Raw genomic sequence first — 18114 nt, 5'->3', positions numbered from 1 at the left:
TCCACGCAGCCCACCCCAGTCCTCTCCCTGGGTCTGATCTCTGAAGCGTGAGCTTCAGCACCCAGCCCCGGCCCACACTGGCAGACGCGCATCTCAGGCTGGGGAGTACAGGGCGGTGGCACAGACCTTTTGTGCAGGTCTCTCTCCATCCTAGCTGCTGCAGACTGGTTGCTGCGGTCTCCTCCAAAGCTCTGTGTCTGTCCCACTGATCTCCATGCCGATGAAGGGACTTCCTGGGGTGCAGGAACCTGGCCTCTTTAACAGCTCCCTCCCAGGGTGCAGGTCCTGTCCCGATTCCTTTCTCACTTTCTTTCTTTTTTTTCTTTTTTCTTTTGTCCTACCTGGTTGCATGGAGATTTTCTTGCTCTTTCAGATGTCTGAGGTCTTCTGCTAGCGTTCCGTAGATATTCTGTGAGAATCATTACACATGTAGATATATTTTTGATGTATTTATGGGAGGAGGTGAGCTCCATGTCCTGCTCTTCCACCATCTTGATTGCTCCCTCCACAAACTGTTTAATGTGCCAGTTTGCCCTTATTACTTTGATTTTTCAGAAAAGAAATTCTCAGTAAATTTTAATTTGATTCTCCACCTTTTCCCTTCCTGTCTCACACTGTCTGTCTGTTTGTAACCCGTAGCTCTGGAGAATGAACTGTACCGCAACACAAAGCAGTCTTTGTTACATCACTCCATCAGTGGGTTAATGAGTGGCAAGGAGGGACCTTGTGATGACGACATAAGCGGGGATTTCTTGAAAAATCCTCTGAGACAAGATGAACTGATGGCGGGCCCAGTTATACCACAGATCCCCAGTTACCCAAATGCCAGCACGGAGAGTAGTTCCCCTGATTCCGACCTTGAGTTTGTAGCCAATACCATGGCAAGGGTGAGAGAGCTGGAGCAAGAGGCCGAGCGCTTGGAAAAAGCTTTCCAAAACTACCATCAAAGGGTCAGTTGGTGCCCCGCCAAGAGCCCATCGGCAAACAGGAGCCTGCCCACCCTGCACCTGCTGAGAGCTCTCAAGAACGTCCCTGCAGGTGCTCCTGAGAGGTGTGTGTTTGCAGAGAACAGAGTTGCCTCTCAGCAGCCTCTGTTGAATGCGCATAGAGGGGACGAGAGTGAGGTATCTGACGTGCCAGGCAGCACAGCCTCAAGGTCACACAAGGATACGGCCTCCAGACGCCTCTCCTCCACTCCCGTCCCCAAAGCAAGGAGAAGCCTTGATAGTGAGATGTACCTGGAAGGTAAGCTACTGCCACAGGGGTTGGGGATGCTCTGGATGTGGGTGGGTTGGTCCTCATCGGCCCAGGATGAGGACCGCAGGAGCGCAGCAGCAGGTCGTGGGAGCCGGGCCCAGGAGAGCCCTGCCTTTGAACCGCGGGCTCCTGGGGAACCATGGCGTCTGCCCCGAGTCGCAGTTGTTGTGGGAGGCCGTGGGACAGAGCGTCAAGTGCCAGTGTATTGCTCGGCACGGAAAGGTGCTCAGAGACTGGCACTGGCTTTGCCTTGGCTGCCGGTTACTTTCATGTGTTTTCTTGTTACCGCTGCGGTTTCATTCAGGTGCCTGAATTGTCAGTTCTGTGGATCATTTACACAACTCCACTGTTTGCAAGGATGATAGAATTCATTTTCAAAGTAATAGAATTCTTTAGAAACCACACTGCTGTCTTCTCCCCACAATCTGTAACATGCTCACCCTGGTTCCTCCTGCCTTGTAGGTCTGGGCCAGTCCCCGGCCACTGTCCCCTGTCCCGACAGAACGCCACAGCCTTCACCTGCCGAGTCCAGGTACAGCCTCTCTGTGCACTCACTCTCCAGCCCTGCGGAGCAGAAGCCCGGGTATGTACCGCCTTCTGCCCAGCCTCTGCCAAGGCTGGTTGCTGCCTATGATCTCCGTCATGGCGTGTTTGGTCTTTTAGGTGATATTAAAGACTACGTGGCAGTATAGAATTTGCAGTCAGATTGTGAGATGTGTGATCTTTGGGAATCATCTGCATTACTTGGGGGGAAAAAGACTCCTTTTAGCAAATGAGTAATTTTTACTCGTTTGCTAAACTTGATGTATAGAATATATACTATGGATGGGCTTCCCTGGTGGCACAGTGGTTGAGAGTCTGCCTGCCGATGCAAGGGACGTGGGTTCGTGCCCCGGTCCGGGAAGAGCCCACATGCCGTGGAGCCATGGCCGCTGAGCCTGCGCGTCCGGAGCCTGTGCTCCGCAACGGGAGGGGCCAAAACAGTGAGAGGCCCGTGTACCGCAAGAAAAAAAAAGAAGAATATGTACTATGGTATTAATAAGCATTTGCATAGTTCCATGAATAGACTTGGTTTATAAAGATAAAACAGATGTACAGACTCTGCAAAAGCAAATAAATTCAGTGTAAACTTAAAATAGTTTCATACATCATTAAAAAGTCACAGATATTTAGGCATTTAAATATAAGCAAATAAGTTTCCACTTTGTAAATCATTGAAATAAATTCGAAAGTGGTAGTGGGTCCTAGGATATGATGGCTGAAGCAGGATGCGGTGGGTGTGTTGAGAAGCTCGGGGGAGGGAGGGGCAGGCTGGGATTCGAGTCACATGGGGGACTCCTGCCTGTGCCCAGTCCCCATGGCAGGAGATTCTGACTCCTTTGTTCTGGGCTCAGGCCTAGGCATCTATGTGTTGATGCAGTTCTACTGTACAGAGTTGAAAACTGCCACATGTGCCTGTCCTGGTCCTCAAGTATGTAATATTTTTTATATCACTCCTTCTGTGCTAAAGCCAAGAGGAGAGGCAGGACACACATGGGCCGAGGTAGGGCACTGTGGTGTGTTGCATCTTTAGCTGGCTCATGCTAAAGGTGTGCACAGTTTTTCAAAAACTTGTCAAAAATTTTTTGTAGTTCTTTTTAAAAAAAAAAATTCCTTCTAGGAACAGCCTTGAGAGTGCAACGTTATTCTTTGTTAACAGTGGTAGTACCTACCTCACAGCATGAGGTGGTCTGGAGGAGTGGCTGAGTTAAAGTATATTAACTGTTTGGAATGATGCCTGGTGCGTGGAGAGCGCCCAGTGCACCATAGCTCTTATTCTCTATGAGTGCACGAAAAATTAATTATCTAAAGCATTTTCTTGAGTCACAAAAGGCTTTTTCATCACCCTGTGCTCTTGTGTCTTATATTATTAAAGCTTCACATTCTTGAATTTTATTCTTCCCATCCAGTCTTTATCAAAGAGAAACAGAACTTCAAGACAAAAGTGAATTTTCAAATCTGGACAAGCTAGCTTTTAAGGATCATGAGGAATTTGAACCGTCTTTTGAATGTAAGTTTAAATATTAATACTTGTTTTTATAAGTTCAAAATGTAGAAAGTTTAGTTTTGGCAAAACATACCCATTGTTATAAAAAATAAAGCAGTTACAAATTAGGACACTCATTTTATGATAAAACCACACATACAGATACAGTGCCTCGTTTTTGTATCAGAAAGATTTTCAGGTTCTGAGTTCCATTTTTTAAAAATTTCAGGATAACTAATTGCAAAGTCGGAGCTAAGCCCATAAGTGAATCCTTAATTTATGAAGTTTAGGATTGCCTCAGGTTTAAAATAAGTGACTTCTTAAAATTTGCTTTTTTTTCCTCTTTTATGGAATGTGAAAAAGTTGTTATTTTTTTTTTGAATTATACTGATTCCATCAATTGCCTCAGATTGAGAAAACCCTTTCTTAGTTAGAGAATGGAGGTAAAAGAGTATAAGCTTAAGGGCTTCCCTGGTGGCGCAGTGGTTGAGAGTCCGCCTGCCAATGCAGGGGACACAGGTTCTGCCCCAGTCCGGGAAGATCCCACATGCCACGGAGCGGCTGGGCCCGTGAGCCATGGCCACTGAGCCTGCGCGTCCAGAGCCTGTGCTCCACAACAGGAGAGGCCACAACAGTGAGAGGCCCGCATACCGCAAAAAAAAAAAAAAAAAAAAATCAGCTTAAGAGTCTAGAAACTGGTGTCCTGACTTTGGCCCTGCCTTATACTGAAGCAGGAGGCTCCGAGGTAGAACAGTCTAAAATAAGGATGTAGAGTCAACCAGCTCTGAGGTTCTTTCCGTCTTGGCAAGTCTTGGTTTTTTTTTGGTTATAGAAGCTTTGTTCATGATAGCCAGAAACTTGAAACAACCCAGGTATCCTTCAATTAGTGAATGGTTAAACAGATGATGGCAAATCTATACGGTGAACTACCACTCAGCAATTAGTGAAACAGACTGTTGATACATGCAACAGTTTGCATGGATCTGCACGGAATTAGCTTAGTGAGAAAAATCAATCCTAAGATTACATACTATAGTAACTAGTTTATGTAGCATTCTTTTTTTATTGAAGTACAGTTGATGTACAATATTATAGAAGTTACTATGTACAATATAGTGGCTCAGAATTTTTAGAGGTTATACTCCGTTTATAGTTATTATGGAGTATTGGCTCTCTTCCCTGTGTTATATCGGGAAGTCTTTTTTTTTCTTATTGGAGTATAGTTGATTTACAATGTGGAGCTAATTTCTGCTGTACAGCAAAGTGACTCAATTATATGCATATATACATTTTTTTAATATTCTTTTCCATTATGGTTTATCCCAGGAGATTGGATATAGTTTCCTGTACTCTACAGTAGGACCTTGTTGTTTATTCATTCTAAATGTAATAGTTAGCATCTACTAACCCCAGACTTCTAGTCCATCCCTCTCCCTCCCCCCTTCCCCCTTGGCAACCACAAGTCTGTTCTCTATGTCTGTGAGTCTGTTCCTGTTTCATAGATAGGTTCCTTTGTGCCATATTTTAGATTCCCCATTCAAGTGCTATCATATGGACTTTGTCTTTCTCTTTCTGACGTACTTAGTATGATAATCTCTAGATCCGTCTGTGTTGATGCAGATGGCATCATTTTGTTCCTTGTTATGGCTGAGTGGTATTCCATTGTATATATGCACCACATCTTCTTTATCCATTCATCTGGCGATGGACATTTAGGTTGTTTCCTTGTCTTGGCTATTGTGAATAGTGCTGCTATGAACATAGGGGTGCATATATCTTTCTCGATTCGAGTTTTGTCTGGGTATATGCCCAGGAGTGGGATTGCTGGACCATATGATAATTCTATGTTTAGTTTTCTAAGGAACTGCTATACTGTCTTCCATAGTGGCTGCAACAACTTACATTCCCACCAACAGTGTAGGAGAGTTCTCTTTTCTCCACACCATCTCCAGCATTTATTATTTGTAGACTTTTTAACGATGGCCATTCTGAGTGGTGTGAGATGGTACCTCATTGTAGTTTTGATTTGCATTTCTCTGATAATTAGTGATGTTGAGCATCTTTTCTTTTTTTTAATAAATTATCCCAATATGTGATTCATTAATATTTAACTTATAATTTACAGAATACTTTGATTTACATATTTATTTGGTCTACCTGATTCTGTCCTTACTCTACTAAAATATGTTCTCAACAAAATAGAGTGTTAAAACACAGTCAAATAATGGTATATCACTCCTCTTCTCAAAACCCTATACTGGCTTCTCAAGTATCCCACTCAGATTAAAAGTCCAGGTCCTTATGCTGAGGTTACCATTTCTCTCTGTGGTATTCACTGTCCCCGCACATCTTCCCTTTTTGCTTATAAAGGGGTCTCAAATTATCACCATTAGTATTACCCATTCAGTTCAGGGCCATTAAAACCAATTAAGGCATGGGACTTCCCTGGCAGTCCAGTGGTTAAGAGTCTGTGCTTCCAATGCAGGGGGCACAGGTTCCATCCCTGGTTGGGGAACTAAGATCCCACATGCTGTGGCCAAAATAAATAAATAAATAAAACCAATTAAGTCAGGTGATCTAGAACATGCACTCTGGCCCTCTTGATCTAGTTCCCTTTACTTCTCAGATTTCAGCTCACTTTCCCGGCTCATTCAGTTTAGGCACCCAGGCTTCCTGGCTCTTTTCCCAACACTGTACCCTTTTTATATATTGTCACATTCAATTTGCTAAAGTTTTGTTAAGAATCTTTGCATCTAGAGCATCTTTTCTTTACTGGCCATCTGTATGTCTTCCTTGGAGAAATGTCCATTAAAGTCTTCAGCCCATTTTTTGATTGTGTTGTTTGTTCTTTTGTTGTCGAGTTGTATGAGCTGTTTGTATATTTTGGAGATTAAGCCCTTGTTAGTCGCATCACTTGCAAATATTTTCTCCCATTCTGAGGGTTGTCTTTTCATCTTGTTTATGGTTTCCTTTGATGTGCAAAAGCTTAAAAGTTTGATTAGGTCTCATTTGTTTATTTTTGTTTTTATTTCTATTGCCTTGGGAGACTGACCTAAAAAACATTGTTACAATTTATGTCAGAAAATGTTTTCCCTAGGATTTTTCCTAGGATTTTTATGGTGTCATGTCTTATGTTTAAATCTTTAACCCATTTTGAGTTTATTTTTGTGTATGGTGAGATGGTGTGTTCTAAATTCATTAATTTACATGCAGCTGTCCAACTTTCCCAACACCACTTGCTGAAGAGACCGTCTTTTTCCCATTGTATATTCTTTCCTTCTTTGTCGAAGATTGACCCTAAGTGTATGGGTTTGTTTCTGGGCTCTGTTCCGTTTCATTGATCCATATGTCTATTTTTGTGCCAGTACTATGCTGTTTTGATTACTGTAGCTTTGTAGTACTGTCTGAAGTCTCGGAGGGAAATGCCTCCTGCCTTGTTTTTTTGCCTCAGGATTGCTTTGGCAATTCTGGGTCTTTTATGGTTCAATGTAAATTTTAGAATTATTTGTTCTAGTTCTGTGAAAAATGTCATGGGTCATTTGATAGGGATCACATTAAAGCTGTAGGTTGCTTTGGGTAATATGGCCATTTTAACAACATTGTTCCAATCCAAGAGCATGGGATATCTTCCTATTTCTTTGAATCCTCTTTAATTTCCTTATTTATGTTTCATAGTTCTCAGTGTATAAGTCTTTCACTTCCTTGGTCATGTTTATTCCTCGGTTTTTTTGTTTTTTGGGTTCTGGTGCTATTTTAAAAGGTATTGTTTTTTTACATTCCCGTTCTGTTATTTCATTGTTAGTGTAAAGAAAGGCAACAGATTTCCAAATGTTAATCTTGTTTCCTGCTACTTAGCTGAATTCATTTATTAGATCTAGTAGTTTTTGTGTGGAGTCCTTAGGGTGTTCTATATATTGAATATTGTGTCATGTCATCTGCATATAGTGACCATTTTACCTCTTCCCTTCCAATTTGGATATCTTTTATTTCTTTGTCTTGTCTGATTGCTGTGGCTAGAACTTTCAGTACTATGTTGAATAGAAGAGGTGAGAGTGGGCATCCTTGAGTTCCAGATTTTAGCAGAAAGGCTTTCAGCTTTTGGGTGTTACATTGGGTATTACATTGGCTGTGGGTTTGTCATAGATAGCTTTTATTATGTTGAGAGATGCTCCCTCTATACCCACTTTGGTGAGAGTTTTTATCATGAATGGATGTTGAATTTTGTCAGATGCTTTTTCTGCATCTATTGAGATGACCATGTGGTTTTTGTCTTTTCTTTTGTTGATGTGGTGTATCACATTGATTGATTTGCATATGTTGAACCATCCTTGTGAAGTTGGGATGAATCCCACTTGGTCGTGGTGTATGATCTTTTTTATGTGTTGTTGGGTTTGGTTTGCTAATAGTTTGTTGAGGATTTTTGCATCTGCATGCATCAAAGATATTGGCCTGTAATTTTCCTTCTTGGTGGTGTCTTTGTCTGGTTTGTCCCTGGTGTCAGGGTGATGGTGGCTTCATAGAATGTCTGGGAGTGTTCCCTCCTCAAGTTTTTGGAAGAGTTTGAGAAGAATCAGTGTAAGTTCATCTTTGTATGTTTGGTAGAATTTGGGTGTGAAGCCATCTGGTCCTGGACTTCTGTTTGTAGGAAGTTTTTTGACTATGGATTCTATTTCACTTCTAGTGATCGGTCTGTTCAAATTATTTATTGCTTCTTGATTCCATTTTGGTGGGCTGCATGTTTCTAGAAAGTTGTCCGTTTCTTCTACATTGTTGAATTTGGTGGCATATAATTGTTCATAGTATTGTCTTACGGTTTTTTGTATTTCTGAAGTATCAGTTGAGATTTCTCCTTTTTCATTTTTTTATTTTGTTTATTTGGATTGTCTCTCTTCTCTTCTTGGTGAGCCTGGCCAGAGGTTTGTTCATTTTGTTTACCCTTTCAAAGCACCAGCTCTTGTTTTTACTGATTTTTTTTCTATTGTTTATTAAATCTCTATATTATTCATTTCCTCCCTGATCTTTATTATTTCCTTCCTTCCGCTGACTTTCAGTTTTGTTTGTTCTTTTTCTAATTCTTTGAGGTGGCATATTAGGTTATTTGAGATTTTGTTTGTTTGTTTGTTTTGAGGAAAGCCTGTATCGCTATGCACTTCCCTCTAAGAACTGCTTTTGCTGTGTCCCATAGATTTTGTATGGTTGTGTTTTCATTGCCATTGGTCTCAAGGTATTTTTAATTTTTCTTTTTTTAAAAAAAATATTTGTTTATTAATTTATTTGGTTGTGCCAAGTCTTGGTTGTGGCACGTGGCATCTTTGTCACCATGTGTGGGATCTTCGTTGCAGCATGTGGGATCTTTAGTTGCAGCACACGGGATCTAGTTCCCTGACCAGGGATCGAACCCAGGCCCCCTGCATTGGGCATGCAGAGTCTTAACCACTTGACCACCAGGCAAGTCCCTAATTTTCTTTTTGAATTCCTCATTGACCCATTGGTTTTTTAGTAACATGTTGTTTAGTCTCTGTGTAATCGTTTTTTTCTCATTTCTTTTTCTGTGCTTGATTTCTGGTTTCATGCTGTTGTGGTCAGAGAAGATGCTTGAAATAATTTCTGTATGCTTAAATTTGTTGAGGTTAGTTTTGTGCCCTAGTATGTGGTCAGTCTTAGAGAATGGTCCATGTGCACTTGAAAAGAATGCATATTCTGTTCTTTTTCTTGGATATAATGTCCTGAAAATATCAATTCTAACCTCTCTACTGTATCATTTAGGACCTCTGTTGCCTTATTGATCTTGTCCAGAAGATCTGTCCATTGATGTTAGTGTGTGTTAAAATCTCCTACTACTATTGTATTCCCATCAGTTTCTCCCTTTATGTCTGTTAGTATTTGTTTTATGTATTTGGGTGCCTCCTATATTACGTGCATATATGTTGATGCGTGTAAAAGCCTCTTCTTGTATTGATCCTTTTACCATTATATAGTGTCCTTCTTTATGTTTCTTTATGATCTTTGTTTTAAAGTCTATTTTGTCTGTTATGAGTATTGCAACTGCTGCATTGTTGTCATTTCCGTTTGCATGATATCTTTTTCCATCCCTCACTCTCCATCTATGTGTGTCCTTTGCGCTAAGGTGGGTCTCTTTGTAGGCAGCATATTGTAGGCTCTTGTTTTTTAATCCAGTCTGCCACTGTGGTTGTTTTTTTTAATTAATTAATTTATTTATTTGGTAGTGCTGGGTCTTAGTTGCAGCACATTGGCTCCTTAGTTGCGGCAGGTGGGCTTCTTAGTTGCAGCATGCCTGTGGGATCTAGTTCCCTGACCAGGGATTGAACCTGGGCCCCCTGCATTGGGAGCACGGAGTCTTAACCACTGCGCCACCAGGGAAGTCCTGTGTATTTTTATTGGAGCGTTCAGTCCATTGACATTTAAGGTACTTATTGATACATATGTATTTATTGCCATTTTAAATCTTGTTTTCCAATTGATTCTATGTTTCTTCTTTGTTCCTTTTTGTGGTTTGAGGATTTCCCTTTATGCTTGTGTTTTCTTTCTGGTTTTTGTGAATCTATTGTATGTTTTTGACTTGCAGTTGCCCTGTTTTTCAAGTATGTGAACCCCTTCCTGTATCTGCTTGTTTTAGACTGATAGTCATATAGGCCCAAACACATTCTTAAAAAAGTCTACATTTTCTTACTTTCCTTCCCCACCTTTTATGGTTTTGATGTCCTTTTTTTTTACGTCTTCATGTTTATCCTTTTGCTGTTCCTTGTTTTATTGTCGCTTTCACAAATTGGTTTTTGATTTTTTCTTTTTGATCTATATATACTGGCTAATTTAAGTGATTTACTTTCCAATAGTGATTTCGTCCTTCCTGTATCTTTTTGTTTCTTTTCTATTTAGAGAAGACCTTTCAATATTTCTTTTCAGATAGGTTTAGTATTGCTGTTTTCTTTTTGTTTTTGCTTGTCTGAGAAATTCTTTATTTCTCCTCCTCTTCTAAATGATAATCTTGCTGGGTAGAGTATTCTAGGTTACAGATTTTCCCATTTCAAGACTTTGAATATATTTTGCCACTCACTTCTGGCCTGCAGCATTTCTTTAGAAAAATTAGCTGATAGCCTTATGGGAGGGTTCCCTTTTAATTAATCTTTGTTTTAAGTTTTTTTTAATCTTAATTATCTTTTAATCTTTTAATTAATCTTTTAATCTTTGTTTTTCTTTTGCTGCCTTTAGAATTCTCTCTTTAACTTTTGCCATGTTTATTATAATATGTCTTGGTATAGGTCTACTTTGCGTTTACCTTATTTGGAACTCTCTGTGCTTCCTTATCTAGATATCTGTTTCTTTAGGCTTGGCAAGTTTTCAGCCATAGTTTCTTCAAATACATTTTTTATCCCCTTTTTTCTTTCTTCTCCTTCTGGAATCCCCATTATGGGTAGATTGACCTGCTTTATATTATCCCATTGGTCTCTTACATTGCTTTGTTTTTTCATTTGGTTTTCTGTCTGCTGTTTTGATTGTGTAATTTCCATTATTCTGTCTTCCAGATCACTTATTGTTTCTTCATTATTCATTCTGGTATTCATTGCCTTTAGCTCCCCTTTAGTATTGGCAAATGAATTTTCTAATTTTTCTTAGCTCCTCCTTATAGTTTCTAGTTCCTTTTTATAGTTATCCACATTTCTGTTGATAGCCTTCCTTAATTCCTTCAGTAGTTTCTTTTCTTTCTTTTTTTTTTTTTTAACTCAGTGTCTGTTAGACTGAAGAGGTCTGTTTCACTGTTTGTTCCTTCAGGGGAATTCTCTTGGTCTTTTACCTGGGAGTGGTTCCTCTGCTTCTGCATTTTACTTATATTTCTCTTACTCTGTGAATTTAGGAGAAACAGTTATCTACTGTGGTCTTGGAGCGCTATTTATATGCAAAAGCTTCCCTGCATAGCTTGTGTGAGTTTAGTATTCTTTTTGCGTGAGGGCCGTTTTTGGTTTGGATGTTTACCGTCTCTTTCCTCAGTGTGTGCTGGTTGTTATCCCTGTGATAGGGGCTGTGCAGGTGTGCGGCCAAAACATCCTCCCAGGAGGGCAGGGGCAGTGATTGGTGCCCGGTTGTGGGATCCTCAGCAGTGGCAGTGGTTGCACCCGCCCCCAGAGCTTGTGTAAGTGGTGCCCTGCCACCTGAGAGTGCGCATGGAGAAGCTCCTATGGTGGTCCCGCTCCTTTCCTTGCGCGTCCCCCAACAACGGCGCCTTGCCTATCTGGCCGTCCCAGGCTTCTTCCCATACTCCCCCAGTTATGACACACCACACCCGAGCGCCCTCAGGCTATCTCCCCGGTTCTGACCTCTGAAGCCTGAGCCTCAGCACCTAGCCCCCAACCACCCCAGCAGGCTGTGGGGTGCCGGGTGGTAGCACCAGCCATCTGTGCAGGTCTCTGTTTCCCCACCAGTGAGGGGACTTGCCAGGGTGCGGAAACCTTTCCTTTTTTGCAGTTCCTTCCCACGGGCGCAGGTTTTGTCCCGATTCCTTTCTCTCTTTTTTTTTTTCTTTTTTCTTTTATCCTACCCACTCACCTGGCGTTTTCCTCACCCTTTTGGAAGTCTGAGGTTCTCTGCCAGTGTTCAGTCGATGTTTTGTGAGAATCGTTCCACGTGTAGATGTATTTTTGATGTATTTGTGGGAGAAGGTGAGCTCCATGTCCTACTCCTCCACCATCTTGATCCAATCCCCCAGGAAGTCTTTATATTTGTATATTAACCTATTGTTTGCCTTGTGAGCTTCATCCTCAAGTCCGAGTGTATAGTATTTTGAATAGGTAAACGAAAGGGCTTAGTATGTTTTACCAAATCTTTGTAACCAACTTCATTAACTTTGTTAAATCATTGATATTTAAATAGAATTCAAATGATTATCTGCCAAGCCAGGTGAATTCTTCTGTCACTGGATTGATTTTCCTACTGGGTAACAAATTGAATTTGTAAATGAATCTCCTAAGAATGCTTTGAGAAACAGATACATTGACAAGTGGCTAGGCTGACTTCCTAGAATCCTGTAAGGAAAGAGCTGGCCCAGTTGCTTTGTCTGAAACTTAAATGCTCAGCAAGGAATTATCCCCACCCTCCCTTCTCTTGCTGCTGCTGTGAAGGACTCATGGGGGACTCGTTTGCACCTCATGTAGATGCAGGGAACGTACCGAGGCAGTTTGAGATGGACGGCCTCCATCCTGCTGGCAACGTGCCTCATGTGGACGGTGCTGCAGCCACTGTGCCTGCCAGACGTGTCTCTTATCAGTACCCAAGTAAGTTTTTCTTTAACTAATGAGATATGTTAATAATAATAATTAATATTATTTTTCTTTCTGTCTCTTTGCTTCCTTCATGCCTTAAAAAATTAGGAAAGTTAACCCTTTATATTTCAGTCTTCAGAAAAGCTGATGATATTGGAGGAAAAGTGATCATCAGACTTAACTTGTCTGGCCCACTTTGTCTCTCCCTCTCCCTTCTCCAGACTCCCCCCTTCCCTTAGCAGCCTGTGGAGGGGGAGATGGGAGCTTTGGTTCGGGGCTTGGCCAATAGCCAGGTCCTTTTCTCCTTGGAGCAAAGTGCTGAAGCCTTATACTGGCAATTCCTCAAGTAAAACCACCTACTAGTCGTTTGCAAATTCTGAGAACATCATCCCCCAAACCTACGTAAAGCCTCTTGTAAGCAGTTTGTTTGAAGTCACAGTACTCAGGAATATGTGAGTTGCTGACAGAAGCAAGAGTTTTTTGAGAGGGTTGATTTTGCTGATTCCCACGTAAATCATTCTGGAAAGCACTCTTTCAGGGCAGCTTGATCAAGAGCTTTTTCTGTGCTGGGCACTTTCATGGAGGCTGGGAATTCAGCAGTGAACCAGCCCAAGTCCCTGCTTCACAGAGCTTCTAGTGAAAGGGTGGGATGGTCAGCAAGCCATCACCAAGGACCTCCAGTCGGATGGGTACTGAGTAGGGATGGTGGCCACCTGAGAGCGGACCTGATGGGCAGCCGTCTGGCAGAGATGGGAATAAAAATAATAGAATAGGGCTTCCCTGGTGGCACAGTGGTTGAGAGTCCGCCTGCTGATGCAGGGGACACGGATTCGTGCCCTGGTCCGCGAAGATCCCACATGCCGCAGAGCGGCTGGGCCCATGAGCCATGGCCGCTGAGCCTGCGCGTCCCGAGCCTGTGCTCCGCAACGGGAGAGGCCACAGCAGTGAGAGGCCCACGTACCGCAAAAAAAAATAATAATAATAGAATAAGGAAAACCAACTGAGTAGATAGGTGTTCTGCCTCTGAGATGGAATGGAGATTATAATAATGGCTTTTTAAATGATTATTAAGTAGTGTGGCCACATTTTGATCATTGAGAAATTCTCTGCTGTTCATGTGACCTCTGCATCTGGGCCCAAAGAGAAATGAAAAGGCTGAAATTTGGTATCTTTGAGGTGCCCAGTGGAAAAGCTTCTTTTTTTTTTTTTTTAAACTCTTAATCCAAAGAGGTTTTTGTCCAAGAGGTTTTTGTATGCCACTCTGCAGCCACAAAGTATACCCCACGGCAAAGAAGGAGCCCTTTTTTCTTCCTTCTTTAACTTTTTAAATTGGCACCAAACAGCATTCCTATCTGAGGTCCCTGTTCCATGTGAGAAAGCGACACCATTTGGGAGTGACCCTTCTCCCCCAGCAAGGAGGCAGAAGGTTGCATTTCTGCCTGTGGAAATGACCAGCTGCCGCCTCTGGTGTTCAAGTTCATGGCCAGGATCAAGGGACAGAGAAGACTGTTACCTCTCTCCTATTAGGAAAGCTAGCTCAGTTCTGTTGGTGATGTCGAACAGGGCATGGCAAAGAGGTTCAAAGTCCTCTGGTGTAAATCTACGAGTTTGTCTGTTTCTCAGCATTGTTTAGGGGGGAAGAAATGAGGTTGTAGACTGGAGCTGGTGGAGAAAGGTCAGCATAATCATCAGCAGGATTGGAATTTAATTAAACCTGTGAGGCACAGGGACTTGTGCTGTGGGCTATAGGGAGTCAACACATAATTAAAGCATGGGCCTCGCCTGGAAGGAATAGAAGTAGTAAAAAGATACACAGGGTTTGGGGCAAGGCAGGCACGAAATACCATGTGAATATGGCGCTGGAGAGGCTCCCTGTCCCTGTGGGGACACGTAGGTGCGCTTGGGTTGGGGCTCGCGGGGTAGGTAGGGTTTTGTGGGAGGGGTGGCGGGGGAGGGAGCGTGTCGGGTCGGGGAGCCCGCGGACGCGAGGGTGGGAGCAGGCAAGAGCAGCTGGAGTCGGGGATTGGTGAGTGTGCTGGCGCGGGGATAGGGTGTTTCAGGTGCAGGAGTGGTGGTGATGGGGAGGAAGTCAGTGCAGAAAGAAAAAGGCAGGGTGTCGGGGCCTAGGCTGCTGTGGGTGTGGACCCTGCCAGAGCAGAGACGACACACAGCAAATCCTGGCCTTCAGGGAGTGACTGGTGCTAACGAAGCGGGGTTGTTTGAAGGCCAAGCGACTGGTGTTGGGGAGAGCGTAGACTCCGGTAGTGGAGCTGTGCAGGAGCTGGTGGTAAGGACCCTCACCACAGCAGTGGGAACCGGAGGCAGAAGCCATAAGCCCTGGTGGCTTGCTGGGCAGAGCGTAGGAAGAGCGCAGTGAAAGGGACAGGAATGCAACTGGCAGGGAACTGCCCCGCTGACAGCACGGATGTGAGGCCTGGGAGAGAGATCAGGATGAGAGAGAATGTGTGGGGATGACCAGGACGGAGGTGCTAACCAAAACCCCGGGGAGGGATCAGCCCGGAGGAAGTGGGGTGACGGCAAGGTGGCCCGAGCGGGGAAGTGGGGAGGGTGGTGGTTTTGTCGTGCTCCGGGCTCAGGAGACTCGAGTGCCTCTGTGGGAGTGGGTGGCGGGTGGGGAGTGACAAAAGTGCTGTGGAAGTAAATGGGGACAAATGTGTGTGCATCAGAATCCTAAGGATGGGGCGGGCTTGGAAACCAATGCAGAGGCAGAAATGCAGGGCTTGCCTTGGCAAGGATGGAGGAAGGAGGAGATGGGGGCGGAGGGGAGGACAGTGGATGTCGTGGTGCTGAGGATGACCTGGGCTCATCTCAGTGAGGTGAGAGGTGGGCGGCGCTCGCTCCCGGGAGTGGGTCTGGAGCCTCGAAGGCCGTGAGTGGGGAGCAGTTGCTCAAAGTAGGTGCACAGAGGCGGCCGAGAATCACGCGGTCTCCCTGGGGCTTGGCAAGGCCCCTGCCAAAGCCGATCCCAAGTTTGTTTGAAAAGTCTGCTGCTGGAAGCTGTTGATTCTTTATCTTCTGTCTCGTTAGGTGTAGATCAGAAACCACTTGGAGAACAGGAGGAAGAAGAAACAATATGGGAACAACAAGCAAAGGAACGAAGTCAGGGAGAAGAGCAGAGGCAGAGCAGGTGGCAAGAAGCTCTGGAAAGGGAACGGCAAGAAGTAGAAAAGCTGGATCAGGAAAGGGTGAGGATGCGCAGTGAGTTCTCTGTCCTAGCCGCTTCGTGGCCCCCTGCAGCAAGTGCCCTGCTCTTGGGAGGGTGAGTCCTTCGTGTGTCCTGAAGTCCTAGGAGCGGCAGATAAGTGAACAAGCCACTGGTGGCCTCCGACCCTCTTCTTTGCTGGAGAGCACTGAGGACGGCTGCGGGGCGTGCAGGCCTCGTGCCTTTCCTGGTTCAGGGTAGCATGGCCAGCCCCATTCATGTGCATCCTCATCTGGTCCTGAAAACAGGCTCGGAAACGAGGAGGACCTTGTTTTGCTGTTGATCTTCTCGTTGCAAATGAGGTTGAAAGAAGAGACTCGCAGGGTTGGCTAGCTGGGACTCAAGGAACCCCAGGGAGGTGGCTTCCGGGGCACCCCTGCCCTCCGCGTTTGGTGCTCTTCTGGCCCTGGTTCTGGTCCCAGATGGGTGACTCGGGCCACTTCGCCTGCCTGCTGAGGCTTATGTGAACTAATCCTCCGTGTGAGGGGTCCTTGGCCTCCTGGTTAATGTGGTCTACAGCACAGGACAGTTGAGGCAGATTCATCCTTTCCTTCATTGAGATGACAGGTTTTTATCCCCCTTTGATAGTAGCAATGACTTCAGTTAAAAAAAGAAACAGTTCTCTGGCATGCAGGTTGTACTTAAAGGATCAGGATTATATTACTGTGCATTTTTCAACCCTTAGAAGTTTTAAAAGATGTCATTGTATATTTCTTATTTTGGCCCTCACCTGTTTCAGAGGCTAATTGAAGAATCGTTGAAGATGGAAATGGAAAAAGAATTCGAAATGAGCATTCAGGAAACGAAAGACAAATCTAAATCTGTCTGTAGTGAAAATCCTTTAGAGAAGTACATGAAGATCCTCCAATGGGGTCAAGACCGGGATACCACAGATAAGGTGCCGATGCTGTGGACGGGCGTCTGTGGGTGCGGGTGCCGAGGGCTTCTGTGGTTTACTTGAAACCTGGGGGATTAGGATCTGCCTTCTCCACTGGGGACAAAGGTAAAAGCATAGATAGTCCAGAGTTCACATGGAGCCTCAGTACACTCCTGACAAAATGTCATCCCTTTTGCTTGGGTAAAAGATTGAAGAGATTTTGATTTGTCAAAGTTTGTGAAAGTTGGGATGTCTCTATTATTTTAAGAACAAGAAATAAATGTAATGAAAGCCCTATGAACAAATACTGAACGCATTAGCCCTAAGACAGTAATATTTGATGTAAGTCTAAAGTACTATGGGTGTTGAGAATGCCTTCCAGGTAGTTTATTCTGATGTGCTTGCTAAACGTCAAGTTTAAAAGTCACTGCTTTTTTAGACGCTTAAATTACATATATATTTCAAAAGTAGTTCTTAGAGAAATCATAAAGTGTTTAATAAAATGAATCCACATCTAATTGCAAAATTCTTCTCCCCGCCCCTTTGTGTCAGAGTTCAAAAAAGGTGGTCATAGAGGACTCACAAGTGGACACACTGCCATCTAGTGACAAAGATGAAAGGTATGGCGTCCCCTACGTTGTGTTCTTGTGCAAACCATTATCATATTGCTGCTTTTGTCAGCCAGGGAAAGGTTCAGATATCTGAGTTTGCCTTTAAGAAACTGAATCAGTCAAAATGACTGACTTAAAAAAAAAAATCGATTGCATTTTGTAACCTGTGAAATTGCTACTGATGCAGATCGTAAGCAAGGGCAGAAATCCCACAGGGAAGGAAAGAGAGCATGACAGAGATCCCTGAATAAACTTAACAAGAATTTAACAAATTTTTAAATTTTTTGTCTTTCCCTAATTTAGTTTGACAGGCTTTTCTCACGAGGAACCAGATGACACTTGGTAACCGTGTTCTTGCTGTGCAGCTGCTTACTCAGATACTGTAACTAAAGGCCTATGATTTCTCTGTGATAAGACGAAATGCTCAATAAAAAATCATGTGTGATCCAGTGTGATTTTTTTTTTCATAATTCTGTTTGGTACTATAGTGTATAAATGAAAAATAAGTGACATCTGTGGGGCGGGGGGATGAATTGGGAGATTGGGATTGACATATATATACTAATATGTATAAAATAGATAACTAATAAGACACTGCTGTATAAAAAATAAAATACAGTTCAAAAAAAACACAAAGGGACACCTCTTCAGCATGTCTCATTCTTAGGCCCTTCATTACACTGAAATGAGCTGCTAATTTTTTTTTTTGCATTTTTGTCTTAGGTTATGGCTACTTGAAAACTTACCTTATTGGTCAAGTTCTAGGCCTGCATTTTGGAAGTTTCATCTGTGTTCCTTCCTCTCCAGAGTCGGGCTACCAGCTGTCAAACAGAAGGCCATCTTCC

At 43.4% G+C, this 18114-nt stretch overlaps 1 protein-coding gene across 6 annotated transcripts in view; it reads left to right on the top strand.

Annotated features, from left to right (window-relative positions):
• OFD1 (OFD1 centriole and centriolar satellite protein) overlaps window positions 1-17714 on the top strand; it is a 71510-nt gene extending 53796 nt beyond the window's left edge. For all 6 annotated transcript variants that reach the window (XM_019925591.3, XM_019925592.3, XM_073798966.1 and 3 more), the window contains 8 exons: window positions 640-1245; window positions 1720-1840; window positions 3207-3307; window positions 12451-12570; window positions 15607-15764; window positions 16521-16679; window positions 17211-17278; window positions 17573-17714. In XM_019925591.3, coding sequence (XP_019781150.1) covers window positions 640-1245; window positions 1720-1840; window positions 3207-3307; window positions 12451-12570; window positions 15607-15764; window positions 16521-16679; window positions 17211-17278; window positions 17573-17615 — 1376 coding nt within the window. In that variant the 3' untranslated portion in view covers window positions 17616-17714. The remainder of the gene's footprint in view (window positions 1-639; window positions 1246-1719; window positions 1841-3206; window positions 3308-12450; window positions 12571-15606; window positions 15765-16520; window positions 16680-17210; window positions 17279-17572) is intronic.
• The last annotated feature ends 400 nt before the right edge of the window (window positions 17715-18114 follow it).

This window comes from Tursiops truncatus, chromosome X, assembly GCF_011762595.2.
Source record: "Tursiops truncatus isolate mTurTru1 chromosome X, mTurTru1.mat.Y, whole genome shotgun sequence".
Taxonomy (NCBI): domain Eukaryota; kingdom Metazoa; phylum Chordata; class Mammalia; order Artiodactyla; family Delphinidae; genus Tursiops; species Tursiops truncatus.
Note: the sequence above shows the minus strand (reverse complement) of the source record. Positions and strands in the feature narration are given on the sequence as shown.